This window comes from Pelodiscus sinensis, unplaced genomic scaffold (genome assembly GCF_049634645.1).
Source record: "Pelodiscus sinensis isolate JC-2024 unplaced genomic scaffold, ASM4963464v1 ctg87, whole genome shotgun sequence".
Lineage (NCBI taxonomy): Eukaryota > Metazoa > Chordata > Testudines > Trionychidae > Pelodiscus > Pelodiscus sinensis.
This window is the reverse complement of record NW_027466017.1, coordinates 344,622-359,125: the sequence shown is the minus strand read 5'-3', so window position 1 is coordinate 359,125 and position 14,504 is coordinate 344,622. Positions and strand designations below refer to the sequence as shown.

General features: G+C 61.9%; 2 protein-coding genes across 3 annotated transcripts; both read right to left on the bottom strand.

Moving 5' to 3' along the window:
* Positions 1 to 278: 278 nt before the first annotated feature.
* Positions 279 to 7,433, bottom strand: NFKBIL1 (NFKB inhibitor like 1). Its single transcript, XM_075918295.1, has 5 exons — positions 7,303 to 7,433; positions 6,350 to 6,638; positions 4,896 to 5,008; positions 3,721 to 3,835; positions 279 to 3,627 (listed from the first exon to the last, which is right to left on the bottom strand). The coding sequence occupies exons 2-5, from the start codon at positions 6,624 to 6,626 to the stop codon at positions 3,050 to 3,052; spliced, it is 1,083 nt and encodes a 360-aa protein (XP_075774410.1). The 5' UTR covers positions 6,627 to 6,638; positions 7,303 to 7,433; the 3' UTR covers positions 279 to 3,049.
* A 781-nt stretch (positions 7,434 to 8,214) lies between these two features.
* LOC142825971 (natural cytotoxicity triggering receptor 3-like) lies at positions 8,215 to 13,421 on the bottom strand. 2 transcript variants are annotated; one of them, XM_075918325.1, is made up of 5 exons: positions 10,611 to 13,421; positions 9,525 to 9,860; positions 9,297 to 9,416; positions 9,064 to 9,101; positions 8,215 to 8,722 (listed from the first exon to the last, which is right to left on the bottom strand). In XM_075918325.1, the coding sequence occupies exons 1-5, from the start codon at positions 10,675 to 10,677 to the stop codon at positions 8,612 to 8,614; spliced, it is 672 nt and encodes a 223-aa protein (XP_075774440.1). In that variant the 5' UTR covers positions 10,678 to 13,421; the 3' UTR covers positions 8,215 to 8,611. The 2 variants fall into 2 exon arrangements, with proteins under 2 accessions (XP_075774440.1, XP_075774439.1); XM_075918324.1 differs by having other exon boundaries at positions 9,525 to 13,421.
* Between the last annotated feature and the right edge of the window lie 1,083 nt (positions 13,422 to 14,504).

Genomic DNA, 14,504 nt, shown 5'->3' with positions numbered 1-14,504 from the left:
GACACTCAGGAGGTTTTTATGACAACTTTGCCCCATCAATAAACCCAACCGTGACCAAACACAGAGGGGGCGAGGTCGCAGGATTCGTGTGGGTCTGTATTCATTGTGCCCCCCACATTCCCTCTTCTGGCACCGAACCCCAGCCCCTCCCCATGCCCAGGATCCCAGAACTGAGCCACCAACCAGAAAAACTCCTGGGCCTCAGTTTCACCATCGCACAGGCCTTGTTCTGCCCCCCTCCCCCTCCGCCCGGGGTGGGGCACAGTCTTTTTTTGGGGGGGGGGGGGAGCAGCAGGAGACAAATAAATAGATAGATCACTAGGAAATGCATCAGTAAGATCATAAATACCTCAACAGCAACTTTCCTGGAACAGGGATAATTAATTAGCACTGTCCCATAAAGACCCAATTACCAGAGAACAGAAATAACTTCCTGGTTCAGTCTCCCTTCCAAAGGCTCAAACATCTCTCAGCCTGCTTAGCAGCAAACCACAATCATTTCCCCTTCCACACTCCCAAACAGCCCACTCAGGTCTCCCCTCCAGCATTAGGAACAGGCCACTCCCTGCTTAGCTTCAAAGACACTGCCAGCTTTTAGCTCGCTGAGCCACAGGGGCAAGTTTTACTGCCTCTTCCCTTTGGAAGCTGTCCGTTTTCCAATTGGCTCCCACCCAAAGTAGGTTGTTTCCCAGGCGCAGGAACAGAGTGTTAGGGGGGCAGGGTTGGGGGCTGGAGCTTTAGGGGGCTGGGGGAGGACGAGGAAGAGCCAGAAGGCTTTGAAGGTGGGGGAACGGCCCCCCCCCTCGTTCCTTCAGCTCACGTCTCCAAGCCGGACAGACTCACCACCCCACCCTGACAGCGAGGGGCTGGTCTTTGGGGTGGCGGGGGAGCTGTCCGTGGGGGGCAAATCTCCCCATGGCCCAGGGGAGCTGCCGGAGGGCTCGGCAGGGATCCCCGGGGACGGGATGGGCTTCGTGGCAGCCGCCTGGCTCTGCAGCACCCAGAGCTTCCAGCTGCTGGATCCTCCACTGGAGATCCAGGGACCAGGAGTCATGGGCGGCAGGGGGGGGGGGGGGAGGAGTCAGTGCACATCTGGCTACCCTGGTACATCTGGATGTGCTCCCCCACCTGGACATCTGGCTGTAAACTGCTTCCCCTCTGCTCCCCAGCCCTGCTGGTGCCCCTCACTTCCACTCCCCAGCCCCACCGGTGCCCCTCACCCCGACCCACAGCCCTACCCCCCCAGCACTGCTGGTACCCCTCACTCCGACCCACAGCCCTACCCCACCCCCAGCCCTGCCGGCGCCCCTCATTCCCACCCGCAGCCCCACCGGTGCCTGTTACCCCGACCCACAGCCCTACCCCCCCCCGGCACTGCCAGTGCCCCTCACCCCGACCCACAGCCCTACCCCCCTGCAGCCCTGCCGGCGCCCCTCACTCCCACCCCCAGCCGCACCAGTGCCTGTTACCCAGACCCACAGAACTACCCCCTCAGCACCGCTGGTGCCCCTCACTCCCACTCTGCAGCCCCTGCCCCCCAGCCCTGCCAGTGCCCTTCACTCCACCTCCCCCCAGCCACATCAGTGCCCCTCACCCCCCCGTGTCCCCCACTCCCGCCCCACACTCACCCCAGCAGGCGGGGGACGCAGACCGTGCAGTCCCGGTGTGCACAAATGGAGCAGAGGAAGCCGGAGCCACTGGCATTAGGCCGGCCCTGAAGTCCGGGAGGCGCTGGCCACGGGAGACATTTGCTGGGGCCCGGCAGGAGCCGGGGTGCTTGTGGCTCTGACCCCAGCGCCCAGCGGGAATTCCTGCCCGCGAGTCACCCCGTCCCCGCTGCGGCACTCACGGTGTGACCAAAGGCGGGAGAGCGGTTTCCTCTTGGGCCATCCCGATCGGGGGGACGGGCTGGGGACAGGAGTGTGAAGGGAGTAGGTGGCGTCCAAGGAAAGAAAATGGGAAAAACAGCAAGAGCAAAGAACGGACCCCAAAGAAACGAGGCGAGTGAAAAGCGGCGGCGGCGGCGGCAGGCAAAGAAAGAACAAATGTAATGCACGGCGGGAAAAGGAGGGAGCAGGCAGGCACAGGGGAAAAGGAAAGCAACGGGGCCAAGGGAGGGAGAAAGGCCGGAGGGGGGGGGGGCGCATTTGGGAGAAAAGGAAAGAAAACAGGGAGGAGGAGAAACGGGTGACGGAGGAAAGGCGCAGAGGAGGAACGGGGAAAGGGCCGGGCCAGGGAAGGGCAGGAAGAAAAGAGATGGGGAAAGATGTGGAAAGAGGGAACGGACGAGTCAGCGGGAAGGAGGAGGAGAAGAGTGAAGGAGGCAACGGAAGAGACCGGACGCCATGGGGATGGGCAGCCGTAGAAGGGGGGCACGGGAGACCAGCCGATGGGAAGAGAGGACACAGAGGAGGGACAAGCCGGGTGGTCCCCACCAGTGGTCTCTGGGTCCCCTGAGAACCCAGGTATCCTGGCACCCCCCTGCTCTAACCACTAGCCCCTGCTCCCAATCCAGGGCCAGTCGGGAAGGGCTGGGGGCAAACCCGGGGAGGGGAAAAGTTTCTCCACCTCCGGCCTCTCCCCAGCAAAACTCGCCCATGTTTGTGTGGGGTCCTGAGGGGAAGGGGGCTTCCCCTTTGCTCCCGCACCGCAGCCCCTGCCCCACACTCCTGCACCCCAGCACTCCTCAGTCCCGCCCCCCCAGCCCTGGGGGTTTGCTGAGGCTCCTGGCTACGAAGGACACACGCTGAGGACGGGTTGCAGAAGCTGCTTCCAGGGAAAGCAGATGGGAGGTGGAGAGGAGATGTTCTGTTCTCAGGGCAAAGAGCTGGGGGTCCCTGTGGGGCAGAGTTAAGGGGAGGGAGCAGTGCACTGACTGTGACCCCCCCCCCCCACAGCCGGGGAGAACCCAGGCATCCTGGCTCCCTGACCCTCCTGCTCTAACCACTAGGTCCCACTCCCGTCCCCTCCCCGAGCCAGGGAGAGACCCCAGGAGTCCAGGCTGAACCCAGCCCCCCAGCTTTATTGACACCTCTCCAGCGCGGCCGCGTTACTTGGCCGCCTCGGCCAGCCTGTTGAGTTCCTGGGACAGCGCCGTGACGGTGGCCAGGATCCGGTCCCGATCCGGCTCGGCCAGCCGACCCCCGCAGCGCTGGGCGAACTTGTCGGGGTGCCACAGGGCCTGCTGGCGCCGGAGCTGGCGGCGATAGGCCCCCCGGTCCGCGGGGTCCGTGCCCAGCAGGGCCACGGCCGCCATCTCGGCCACGGTGCCCTGGGGGCTGGGCCAGGGGATGTCCTGGTAGCTCAGGGGGCGGGCGGCGTCGGGGGCGAAGACGCGGGCGCAGCCCTCCTGGTAGCGCTGCCGCTTGGCGGCCTGGACTTCCTCCTTCTTGGTGCGGGCGCGCTCCTGGTAGAGACGAGATTCGGCCGCCAGGGGGCGCTGGGAGGTGGCCTGCGGGGCTCCGTGGGCGGGGAGGTGAGGGCCAGGCCCCGCCCCCTGACGGCCAGGCCCCGCCCCCTGACTGCCAGGCCTCACCCCCTTCCGGCCCTTCCGGCTGTATTCCCGCGCCATGCGCTCTGCCCACGCCTCGTAGGGCTCCGGGTCCGGGTCGGGCCTGCAGAAATCCTCTGGCGGGAGAGAAGACGAGGGGGGTGTTAGGGGAGGGTGCTCCTGGCCGAGGGGGAGGGGCCGGTCCCCTCTAGGGGCCCCAGTGGCCGTACCTTCGTAGCGCCAAAACGCCTGGTACTCGTCCTGGCATTCCCCGAGGAGTTTCTGGCGCCAAGCCCAGTCCTCGTCCCGGTTCCCGCCGGCGTCTTCGGCTTCCTCCGGAGGCAGCTGAGGAGAGTCACCAGGCATCAGGGAACCGCTGCGGGCAGGGCCTAAACCAGACCGGCCAGGCCTTCGGCCAACCCATCCTCAGCCGCTGCTCGGGTCCCGTTGGAGCTGTGTTCTTGCTAACATCTCAACCCAATGTGGAGGAACCCTTCCCTCTCCCCGTGACCCATCCTGCCTTCAGGGGGCGGGGAGAATCGAGCGGCTTCTCTGCCGAGCGGCCCCGACCGTCCCCGCCGGCTAATCGCCGCCCTGCCCCTGTTCTGTGGGCAAAACGTACTAGGGACGCAACAAGGCTAGGTCCTGGATGGACCTAACCTCCATGAATCTATCTTGCTCTGTTTTGAACTCTGGTCTGCACCACCTCCTCTGGCGAGGAGTTCCACAGGTTAACTGTGCGCCACGTGAAGAAAAACTTCCATTTGGTTTGTTTGAAACCTGCTGCCTCTTCATGTCTTTGGGTGACCCCTCGCCTTTGTGTGATGGGAACAAAGTCAATAACCTTCCCTTATTCACTTTCTCCCCACTAGTCATGATTTTATAGACCTTGATCCCATCTCCCCCTCCGTCTCCTCTCTTTCAAGCCAAAAAAATCCAGATCTGATTCATCTCTCCTCAGACGGCAGCCGTCCCATGCCCCAAATTGCACAAAATCATTAAATATCTGGTCACCTTCACTTTCGGTAAGGTAGGGGCAAAACAGGCGTTAAACATCCGCCCGTCTTTTCCATTTTGGGGTGGGTTTAATTTTAGTTTTCTGATGGAGCCGGGCTGTCCCACTTTTCTGTCTGTCCCGGGGGGATAGCTTCCCGGTGTGCTTTTCATACGGTCTCTGGCTTCCACTAAGACAGAAATAACCCTCCAACTTCCCATTTATAAGTGGTGCGTCCTCCCTGCCCGCCGAATCTGAACTCCTGCTTTTCACGAAGGGACAGCGCTAACTTCGAACTCACGTCCCCGTGGAGGCTCCGGGGCCGCTACTCCGACCTCATTGGCCTCCGGGCTGAGCCCCCATCCTGCTCCTTACGGTACAGTGCCCCCCCCATGCGGACCACATCGGTACCTGCTCCTCCTTCATGGCCCCCAGCAGGTCCCTGGGTGTCTCCCCGGCCCGGTTCCGGATCCCCATGGCCCCGGGGCAGTGGTTCTGCAGTGGGGCGAAGAGAACTTCGTACACTGGGGAGGGAGAAAGAGAAAAATGAATGGTGCGCCCTTATAAGAACCATGCGGGATTGCAAAGCAGAGGGGTTTCTAAATCGTATTTTTTACCATTGGGATTCGCACGTGTTGCATTGCTCCGCTGGGTTTTTCCTTTAAACGGAGGTTTGTTATTTTGGGGGGTGGGGTTTTTTTGCCGGTTTCGAACATGACTATTTTAATTGACAGGCGCTGGCCTTGTTTTAGAGCCGTTAATTTGCTGACCGCTTCCGTGCCGATGGGGATATACAACCGTTTTGGGCACCTTTCTGTCTGGGCCTTGGCGTAAGAACGTGCGGCCTGGCGAACGCTGCACTTAATTTTTTATCCATTTTTGCCTTGTGTTACACATCACAAGGTGGGCGTCTTGGTTACAGAGAAGCAATCGGCACATTGGAGCAAGGCCCTCACATCACAATTAACCCCTCCCCCCAATTATCACCCCCTTTTGCTTATTTTACAATTCAACCAAAATGATAAGCGTTTCGTTTTGCCTTGGGACGGGCGTTCGCCACACTAGTCTGGCGGGGTCCCCGTTACCAATGGGACGGAGAAGGTCCCTTCTGCTTTCAAAAAGGGAGGCTGGTGGGGTAAACTGAGGCACAGGCCTTTGCATAAAGCTCCATGTTAGCTGGACGCCTAGGTCCCAGTGCCCTATTTTAGTCTGCACCCCTCGGCCCCCCGCTCCTCATTTTCCCGTCCTCCCCCCCCCAGGGCGTAGGCACTTGGTGGCAGCATTTTAAACAAGAGTGGGGATTGGAGGGGTGGGGGGGAGTAGAAAGCTGAGAACCAGGACTCCTGGGTTCTCCCCCCAGTTCTGGGAAGGGGGCGGAGCAGGGTCCCCTCTGATTGTGTGGGCCCGTGTGCGGAATGATTTTTGTTACGTGAACCGATACGGAGGGGTCAGATCACGTAACAGAAGTCACTTTGCCCACGGACAGTGGGGGGGCGGGCAGGCGGGGGGTTGGAGGGAGGGCTCTAAACGGGGGGATCTGGGTCTGGGAGGGGCTCCAGGCTGGGGCGGGAGGGGGTGAGGACTCTGGTTGGGGGGTGTGGGCTCTGGGCTGGGGCCATGGACAAGGGCTTTGGGGTGCAGGAAGTGGCACCGGGTTTGGGGGGGCTCAGAGAAGGGGATTGGGGGACAGGAGGGGGAGACGGCTCAGGGCTGGGGCACGCTGCTCCCACCCGTCAAGCACCGCCCCCCCCCCCCCAACCCCGGTGGGCCAGGGACTGGCCAATGGGACAGCCGAGCCAGCGCTCGGGGCGGGGACAGCCAGCAGGACCCCGGGGCCCCCCGGGACGGCAGGGGCGGGTGCTCACCGCGCTGGCCCTTGCGGGCAGCCTGCCGGGCGGCGTGGTGCAGGGCGGTGTCTCCGCGCCGGTCCGGGCGGGCGGGGTCGGCCCCGTGGTCCAGCAGGATGCGGACGGCGGCGGGGTCTCGGCGGGCGCAGGCGTCGTGCAGGGGAGGCCGGCGCTTGTGGCCCCCGGGCTGGTCCAGGTCCAGCGTAGCCCCGTGGCGGGCCAGGAGCGAGCGCAGCCGCCGGTGCCGGCCCGACGCCACGTAGCGCCAGAGGCGGCGCTGGTGCCGCTCGGCCATGGGGGGGGGGGGCTGTGTGGGGGAGGGAGAGATAAGGTGAGGCAGCCCCGTGCCACTACCCGAGTCGGTCGCCACCTCCCGCAGCACCCCACTTACCTCCCCCCGCTGGCCCCAGCCGCCTCCCTGCCCACCCCTACAGGCCCTCCTGTCCCCCAAATACCGGCAGAGGATTCCCGGGTCCCCCTTCCCCACCCCCTGCCCCCCGGATCCCACAAGTGCCCCTTGCCCCTCCCTGCTCCACTTCCGGACCCTTTTCCATTCCCCCTGCTGACTCCCGCGTCCCCCCTGCTCCCCAAATCCTCCTCCCGTCTCCTTGCACATCCGCCCCCTTCCCCTCCCTGCCCCCCAAGTCTCCCTTCCCCTCCCTGCCCCCCAAGTCTCCCTTCCCCTCCCTGCCCCCCAAGTCTCCCTTCCCCTCCCTGCTCCATTTCCCTGCCCCCCAAGTCCCTCTTCTCCACCCCCAAATTCCCCTTCCCATCCCTGCCCCCCAAGTCCTCCTTCCCCGCCCCATATTCCCTTCCCCTGCCCCCCCAGGATCTCCTCCCCACCCCCCCCCCCAAGTTCCTCTTCCACTTCCCTGTGCTCCCAAGTCTCCTTTCCCATCCCGACCCACACATCCCCTTCCAGACCCCCTGACCATCCCTCCCAGCCCCCGCCCCCAGGATACGGGACTCACCGCGGCCGCCGGCTGGGGGGCTGCGAACGGGCTGTAGAATCCGCGGCGGGGGGAAGGGAAAAGAGAGCGGACCGGAAGTTGGGCAGTAGGAAGGGCGGAAGTGAGGGCGGAAGTGACCTCAGGATGTCCCCCCCCCGGGTGTGGCATGGGCGGGGCTCGTGCGCGGGGATGGGGGGAGCGGGTGCGGATCGATCCAATCGCTTCGTCACCGGGGAGAGGGAAACCGGAAGGCAGGGGCGAGCGAGGGCGGAAGTGGAGCGGAAGTGGCGTCAGGCTCTTAGCCAGAGACGGCTTGCCCTCAGTGGGGTGCCACGCTCTCAATAGCCCGGGTGGGAAACACGAGGGGGGAGGTTTCCGGGCCGCGTTGGGTCCCTCTGAGTGTAAAACAGGCCCCACAGACTGGGAATCAACGCCCCCACGGGGAGGGGGGGACACCGGAAGTGGGTCCAAGGGAGGGGCGGAAGCAGACCGGAACTGGCTTCAACTCACCCAGCATCACGGAAGGACTTGCCCATAGTAGTGTCCAAACCTTCACCGCGTCCGGGTGGGAAACAGGCTCCCGGTTGGAAGGTTCCGGGGGCAATTTGGGGTCTGGTATCAGTGGGGAGGGGAGATCAGTGGGGAAGGGGAAAGGAGGTGGGAGAAAACCCCAAGTGGGGAGGGCATCAGAGACCAGGTTCCCCACCGATTTCAATGTATTTTCCACCTTCTTGGCTCCCCCTCCCCATCCCCAGTGTTTTTTAACAGAGCATCTCCCCTTCTTTTTCCTCCCCCCACATACAAAACACATTTGCACGATGGGAGAAAATCTTTCCCCCCAGTTTTAAGAAAAGGCATTCATTTTCTGGGCACAGCGAAGAAATCTCACATTGTCACGGGACAACAATTATTTTCTAAAACAAATGACCCTTTATTTAAAAAAGTATGATTTCCCCAAGACAAACAGCTGAGCTTTTGAATAAACAATTTTACAAGTTATCATCAAAACACATTTTAAAAAAAATCAGAAAACAATTTTTCGCACAGAGAAATTATTTAATTATTAGACACACCCCACCCCACAAAACATACGTTCTTTGAGCAATTCCAGCCTATGGGAGCCGGGAGCCCACACGTCAGCTGCTCAGACCAATTCCAGCCCCACCAGGAGGCCAAGGGGAACTCGTGTTTCTCTTCGTGCTGAGTTACGAGGAGGGACCAGGCACCGTGTTAATTACAGCCACCTGCTCGTGTTCGGTAGGGAGGAAAGCCCTCGTGGCTGCGAGGTGCTGGGTGAGAGGGACTCAGGTGGTGCTGGGGGCAGATGGACTCAGCATCGCTGGGCGTGGTTGGAAATTTGTTCCATGCGCCTTGGATTCTTGACTTTAATCTCTGCGTAGTGCAAGTCCTGGGTCTCTGCAGCCTCCCGGCTGCCCTGGCCCTGTGCAGGACAGAGGTTCAGTGAGGACGTTGCCGCCCAGATGTGGTCACTTAATTCTGGCTCATTTAGGCAGCTCCAGAGACCAAATCCCCCAGGGTGGATGGGCTGAGAGCCAGGATGCCTGGGATCCTTCCCTGGCACTAGGAGGGGAGTGGGGGCTAGTGGTTAGAATAGGGGGACTGGGAGGCAGGACTCCTGGGTTCTCTCCCAGCTCTGGAAAGGGAGTGAGGTGTAGTGGTTAGAGCTGGGAGCCAGAACTCCTGGGTTCTCTCCGCTCACTGTATTGTACCCGGAGACCGGACTAAGCACCGGCTGGAAGAGGGCCCAGCCTGAGATCTCACCTGGGGCTCCTGCCGGCGCGGCTGTGAGCAGGGCAGCGCTGTGGAGGGAGAGGAAGGAAGGTTAAAAGAGAGGAGTGTCCGTGTGTGACAGAGACTGGGGTGAGGAGAGAAGCAGCAGAGATCTAGGGGATGGGGGAGGTCGTGAAGGGACCAGGGAGGGGTGGGCAGACAGCCCGGCCAGGACCACCACGGCTGGCCACTTGGCTGTGTTCACTGAGACTCCGGGTTGGTACCTCGGCATCTCTTCAGGAGGAGGCCGACCACCAGGATGAGGATGAAGAGCAGTCCCAGGGCGATAGAGACCTGGTACAGGACCTCTCTGGTGCCACACTCCATGGGGGAGAGTCCTTTATCTGGGGGATGGAGAGCAGGGTTAGGAGATTCCCCCTTCTGAGCCAGCCCCTCCCTGCCCGGATCGGTGCCCACTAGAGGGGAAAAGCCTCCTGCCCCATCCCCCTCACCTGGGTCACTCTGGTTCCTCCCTGTCACGCTAAGCTCGGTGCCCTGTCCCGTCCCGCTCTCTCCGCGGTGGATATTGATTTGGCACCGATAGAGGCCAGAGTCCCGCGGCTCCAGGTCCCACAGGGTCATCGTGGCCTCCCCTTTCCGGAGCACATCCAGGTGGGACATGTTGAGCCGCCCCGTGTAGAAGGGGTGGGCAGAATTCAGAACAACCCCATCTCTGGTCCAGGTTGCTTTGGCCGTGCTGCCCTGTGGGTTCTGGAAGGAGCAGTTCAGTGTGGCGGTGTCACCGGCGGATGCCTGGAGGGCGCGGGGGCTCTGATGCACTTCCAGACCTTTGGGAGGCAAGACAGTGAACGTTGTACCTGCAAAGGAAAATGAGGACGAGGGGGATGGAGATGCCCCAGCCACCCCACCCCTTAGCGGCCCGGTGTTCCTTCCCAATGTGCGACTGCTCACGGCACCGCCGATAACACACTGCCCCGGGCTCCCGCCTCCACAGGCGCCCAACAGCAGCCTGGCACGCGTGCGACGGATGCCCACAGAGACGCCGGGCGCACAATCCCTCAGCACAGCTCCGTGGAACATTGCCGGCCAAGAGGCATGAGGGGACCTTGCTGATCAACGCAAAGTCAGGGAGGTTGGAGAACAGACCTCCAAGGACACACACGAAGTGACGGGTGTAAATTAGCTGTCACCCGTCAGCCAAGGGATCCCCAAGTCACTGTGGACACTGCTCTGAGAACATCTACTCCAAGGGCCGCGACCGTCAAAACAGCCAAGAGAACGTTGGGAGCCAGGAGGAAAGGGGGAAAGTATCAGACAGAAAATCTCATCCAATCAACCCGTCAATCAAGGCCGAATGGGATAAACCAGCCAGCGGGGAAACTGCGGGTGACAAATAAACAGAGCAAGATGGAGCTGGGGGTGGAGTAGAAGGACAGATGGACAGAGATGGAGCTAGGGATGGGCAGAGAGACAGATGGGCAGACAAAGATAAATCTAGGGCTGGGGCAAATGGACAGAAGGACAGAGATGGAGCTGGGGGTGAGGGAGGCGGCTGGGTGGATGGATTCAATTATTACCTGCTGCCCAGATGGAGAGGGGGAGGAGGATGCAGAGGACGGGGCTCAGGGCTGGCAGCTGCTCCATGGTCCCTGCTCTCTGGGCAGCTCGGCGGGGCCAGCTCAGCTCAGCTCAGCCTCCTCCGATAGCGTCAGCCCCAAGGGGCGGTGGAAAGTTTTGTGGTCTGCACCTGTGAGGTGGCTGCAGCGAGAGGCCGGGGCCGAGGGCCGGATGCGGGGAGGTGAGCATCTCGTTAACTCCAAGAGAGACCGGCTCTTTGTGTGTGTATTTGTATGTGTGTGTGTATCCCATTGCCCTCCTAGAATCAGCCACACTCCTCTGTGTCTCCTAGCCCCTGTACAGCACATGACAGGAGAGGATTTCCCTCTTACTTAGCCTGGGTGTTTTGAGCTGTAGTGTCTGACATCCCACCTGGCACCTCCCCAGCTACCCAGGTGTGGGGTGGGAAGCAGGGAGGCTGCTGGTGTCTCCGTGGGCCACCAGCCCCTGCTCTGTTCTCAGACCAAGAGCCTGACGGGCGCGAATTCCCACCCAGGGTTGGCGTCCGGCCCTGTCAGGTTTCCCACGCCCCTTTTGGCGGCTCTGTCATGAGACATTTCTAACCGGCCTTGTCTTCAGCAGCACGGCCTGTGGCCGACAGTCACACCCGTGGCCGCGGCTCTCAGGAGTCGCCGGTGCGGTGTCCTGACAGGTCTCCTGCTCCATGTATGATGATAAAAAGTCTCCGGGGGCAGCCGTCAGCTCTGCATTTGGTCGTTGGATAGATGGACCCGCTCAGGTAAATTTCTCCCGTTCCTCATGGTCGGGTCTATTTGGTGCTGCTGCCACCTGCAGACTTTTCCTCTGGTAACTCACTCACTTGTCACAGACTCCCCCTCTGGCCCCATGCGTGTGCCGGAACTTTCTCCAGTTTCTCCAAATAAGGCACCGGCCTGTGTGCAAATCAACCCCCCCCTCCCACCCGGGGTTCCCCTTCGGCAGGGGCCCATCTAGGTGCCTTTGGCGGTGGCCTTCTTCAGTCTACCTCCCTTGGAAGAGAGCAGTGCCCCCGGGCGTCCACTCCTGGAAACACCGTCTGCACCCTTCCCTCAGGGCGTTACCCGAGAGTCCCCACACAGCTCAGTGGGCACCAGGAAACTCCCCCCACAGAGCGCTGCGTGGCACTGCTGCACTGCCAGACAGCCAGTCACCCAGCCTGCACACCACCAGGTCTGAAGAGGAACTGACTGGTCTAGTCTCCAACTCCTTTTATAGGGCCTCCTTGGCCCCGATTGGCTGCTTCCTCTGGTGCCACTCTAGCCTGCTTGGAGGACTTCTCTATAGTCCCTCTGCGGAAAGTGTGGCAGGACTACCAAGCGTCCAGCAGGGGGCCTCGAGGCCTAGTCTGCCCTGTCACACCCCTACTTTGGTTTTCCTGCTACGTCTCTATTAAGCATGAAGTGCTCTGCAGTGTCCAATGGGGACGTGAGTTTTGCTTCTTTGAAATGGCTCCAGCCCCACAAATCCACAAATCCTCACAACTCATTTTTGCGGATTTTGAGGCGGATTTGGATGCAAATTTTGTATCCAGAACCCTGCCAATCTGTAGCTATTCCGGTTCTATCTGCGGGGAGCCGCATCCGTGGATCATCCACGTGCGGACGTGGATACCTCAGAGTTCGGGCTGAAGAGTTGGCCAGTTTCGGTGTGTTTCCTGCAGGCGTTTGGTCTCCCCCTCTGTCAGAGGGAAAGCGCGTTTGTTTCCTAACTAGAGAGGAACCGACTGATTTGCAAACACCTCCCGCTGTGTCCGTCACAGACGCACGTTCCAGGCGTGTGTGGGGGGCGAGAGGAGACAAGGAGGGGGGGCCGGGACTGTCTAACAGGCTGGTCCCATGGAGAGGGGGTCTCGGCACCCGGGTCCGGTCCCACCTGTCTCTGCCCCCTCTGTTACCCATGTCAGAAGCACTCGGGTAACAGAGGAAAAGGCAGCACTTGCGTTTATTGGACACACGTGAACGGCCGTGGGAGCGTTTGTCCCGCACACGGGGTCCGGCTGTCACCGGTCCGCCATGGCCCGAGTCAATCCAGTGGCCAGTGACATCCCGTGAGGGAGGAGCTGGGCTCTGCTGGGCGGGCCCTGTTGCTCCCAGGCGGTGCCGGACTGAACCCGGCGTCCCCGGCACAACAGCCCGATTTCACGCCGGCGACTCCCCCTTGGAGGCTTTGTGACACCGCTGGCGATCGATCCTCCTTGCTCGGGGGTCGTCTCCAAGGTTCCCGCCGTCGGCCGTGGGTGGCCCTGATCGCCCAAGCGCCGTCGCACCCCAGCAAGAGTCCCAGCGGAGGGGCCAACTGTCACCTTAGGAGTGGGAGGGGCCAACTGTCACCTGAGGAATTGGGAGGGGGAGGGGCCAACTGTCACCTGAGGAGTGGGAGGGGGAGGGGCCAACTGTCACCTGAGAGGGTGGGAGGGGCCAGCTGTCACCTGAGGGGGTCAGAAGGGGAAGGGCCAGCTGTCACCTGAGGGGTGGGAGAGGGAGGAGTCACCTGTCACTTGAGGGGCAAGGAGGGGGAGGGGCCAACTGTCACCTGAGGGGTTTGGAGGGGGAGAGGACAACTGTCACCTGAGAGGGTGGGAGGGGCCAGCTGTCATCTGAGGGGGTCAGAAGGGGAGGGGCCAGCTGTCACCTGAGGGTTGGGAGGGGCAGGAGCCAGCTGTCACCTGAGGAGTGGCAGGGGGAGGGGCCAGCTGTCACCTGAGGGGTGGGAGGGGCAGGAGCCATCTGTCACCTGAGGGGTGGAAGGGGCCAGCTGTTACCTGAGGGTGGGAGGGGAGGGGCTTCCAGCCCCGGCTCCATCCCCCTCAGCAGCCTCCTGCCTTGTGGGGCTGAGAGGACTTTTCCCGTCCCTGTGCCCCCTACACTCCACAGAGCTGGGGGGGGGAACCCGGGCGTCCTGGTTCCCAGCCCCCAGCCCCCATGTGACGTCAACCTCCCTCCCCTGCCGGGCGTGGGGCAGGCCCCAGGGCTCCCGGCCCCTGTGCCTCTGAGCAGTGCAGGGCTGTGCCAAGGGGGCGTGTGGGTCCCAGCTGGGCCCATCGCAAGGGCCTGGAGCGCGGCCGGGGGGGTCTGTGCTGCGCCCGGGGCCGCTCCCCCTGCTGCCGCGTTAGTGTCTGTGGCAGGCCGGGGCGCACCGAGCCGCTTGGGGCTCTGAGCGCCGGGTGAGAAACAGGAAACCCAGCCGCCTGCGAGGCCGCAGGTTTTGCACAGGCAGCTGCAGGTGGGGTGGGATGTGGGGGGTTTTTGCAGCCGGGGCTGGAAGTGTCGGGCTCGGGGCACGTGCGAGGCACAAAGAACTGAGCGCGGGGTGTGTCCCTCGAGCAGGAGTCGCTCTCCAGGCGCTCAGCTCGCCGTGCAGCGACGCTTCCAGCCCCCCCATAGTTCTGTCCAAAGCTCTTCCTAAACAGACAAATGTTTCCCGGCAGGGAGAGTCCAGTGAAACGTTTCCTTTCAAACCCACCGAAACGCCGTTTTCTCCCAGGTTTTTGTGCTCTGGAAGTGGTTGATTTGATAGAACCGTCTCAATAAGCGCAGGAAAATTTCTGGGGCGGATCCTGGCTGGGGTCAAACAGCCTCTTCCAGGCAGATGGATGGAGACAGGCCCTACCACGGACAGGCGGATTCATGTACAGACAGGCCATCGCTTAGAGCTAGAAGGGACCTTGAGAAGTCGTCTGGTCCAGTCCCTTACCCTCACGGCAGGGTGCTGTACCATCCCTGGCAGAGTTGTCCCAGATCCTGAAATGTCTCTCTCAAGGATACAGCCCACAACTCTTGGTCTTGCAGACCAATGCCCAAACCACTGAGCTATTCCTCCCCCCAAGCCCTACCACAGACAGACGGACAGAGGGA

Excerpts from the sequence above, each read along its gene's own strand:
- NFKBIL1 (XM_075918295.1), bottom strand. The coding sequence starts at position 6,626 with ATGGCCGAGCGGCACCAGCGCCGCCTCTGGCGCTACGTGGCGTCGGGC. Across the intron at positions 3,836-4,895 it reads GGGCCATGAAGGAGGAGCAG|CTGCCTCCGGAGGAAGCCGA; the intron begins GTACCGATGTGG and ends GACTCTCCTCAG. Across the intron at positions 3,628-3,720 it reads GGCGTTTTGGCGCTACGAAG|AGGATTTCTGCAGGCCCGAC; the intron begins GTACGGCCACTG and ends CTCTCCCGCCAG.
- LOC142825971 (XM_075918324.1), bottom strand. The coding sequence starts at position 10,113 with ATGTTCCACGGAGCTGTGCTGAGGGATTGTGCGCCCGGCGTCTCTGTG. Across the intron at positions 9,417-9,524 it reads GAGGAACCAGAGTGACCCAG|ATAAAGGACTCTCCCCCATG; the intron begins GTGAGGGGGATG and ends TCCATCCCCCAG. Across the intron at positions 9,102-9,296 it reads CCTCCTGAAGAGATGCCGAG|CGCTGCCCTGCTCACAGCCG; the intron begins GTACCAACCCGG and ends CTCCCTCCACAG.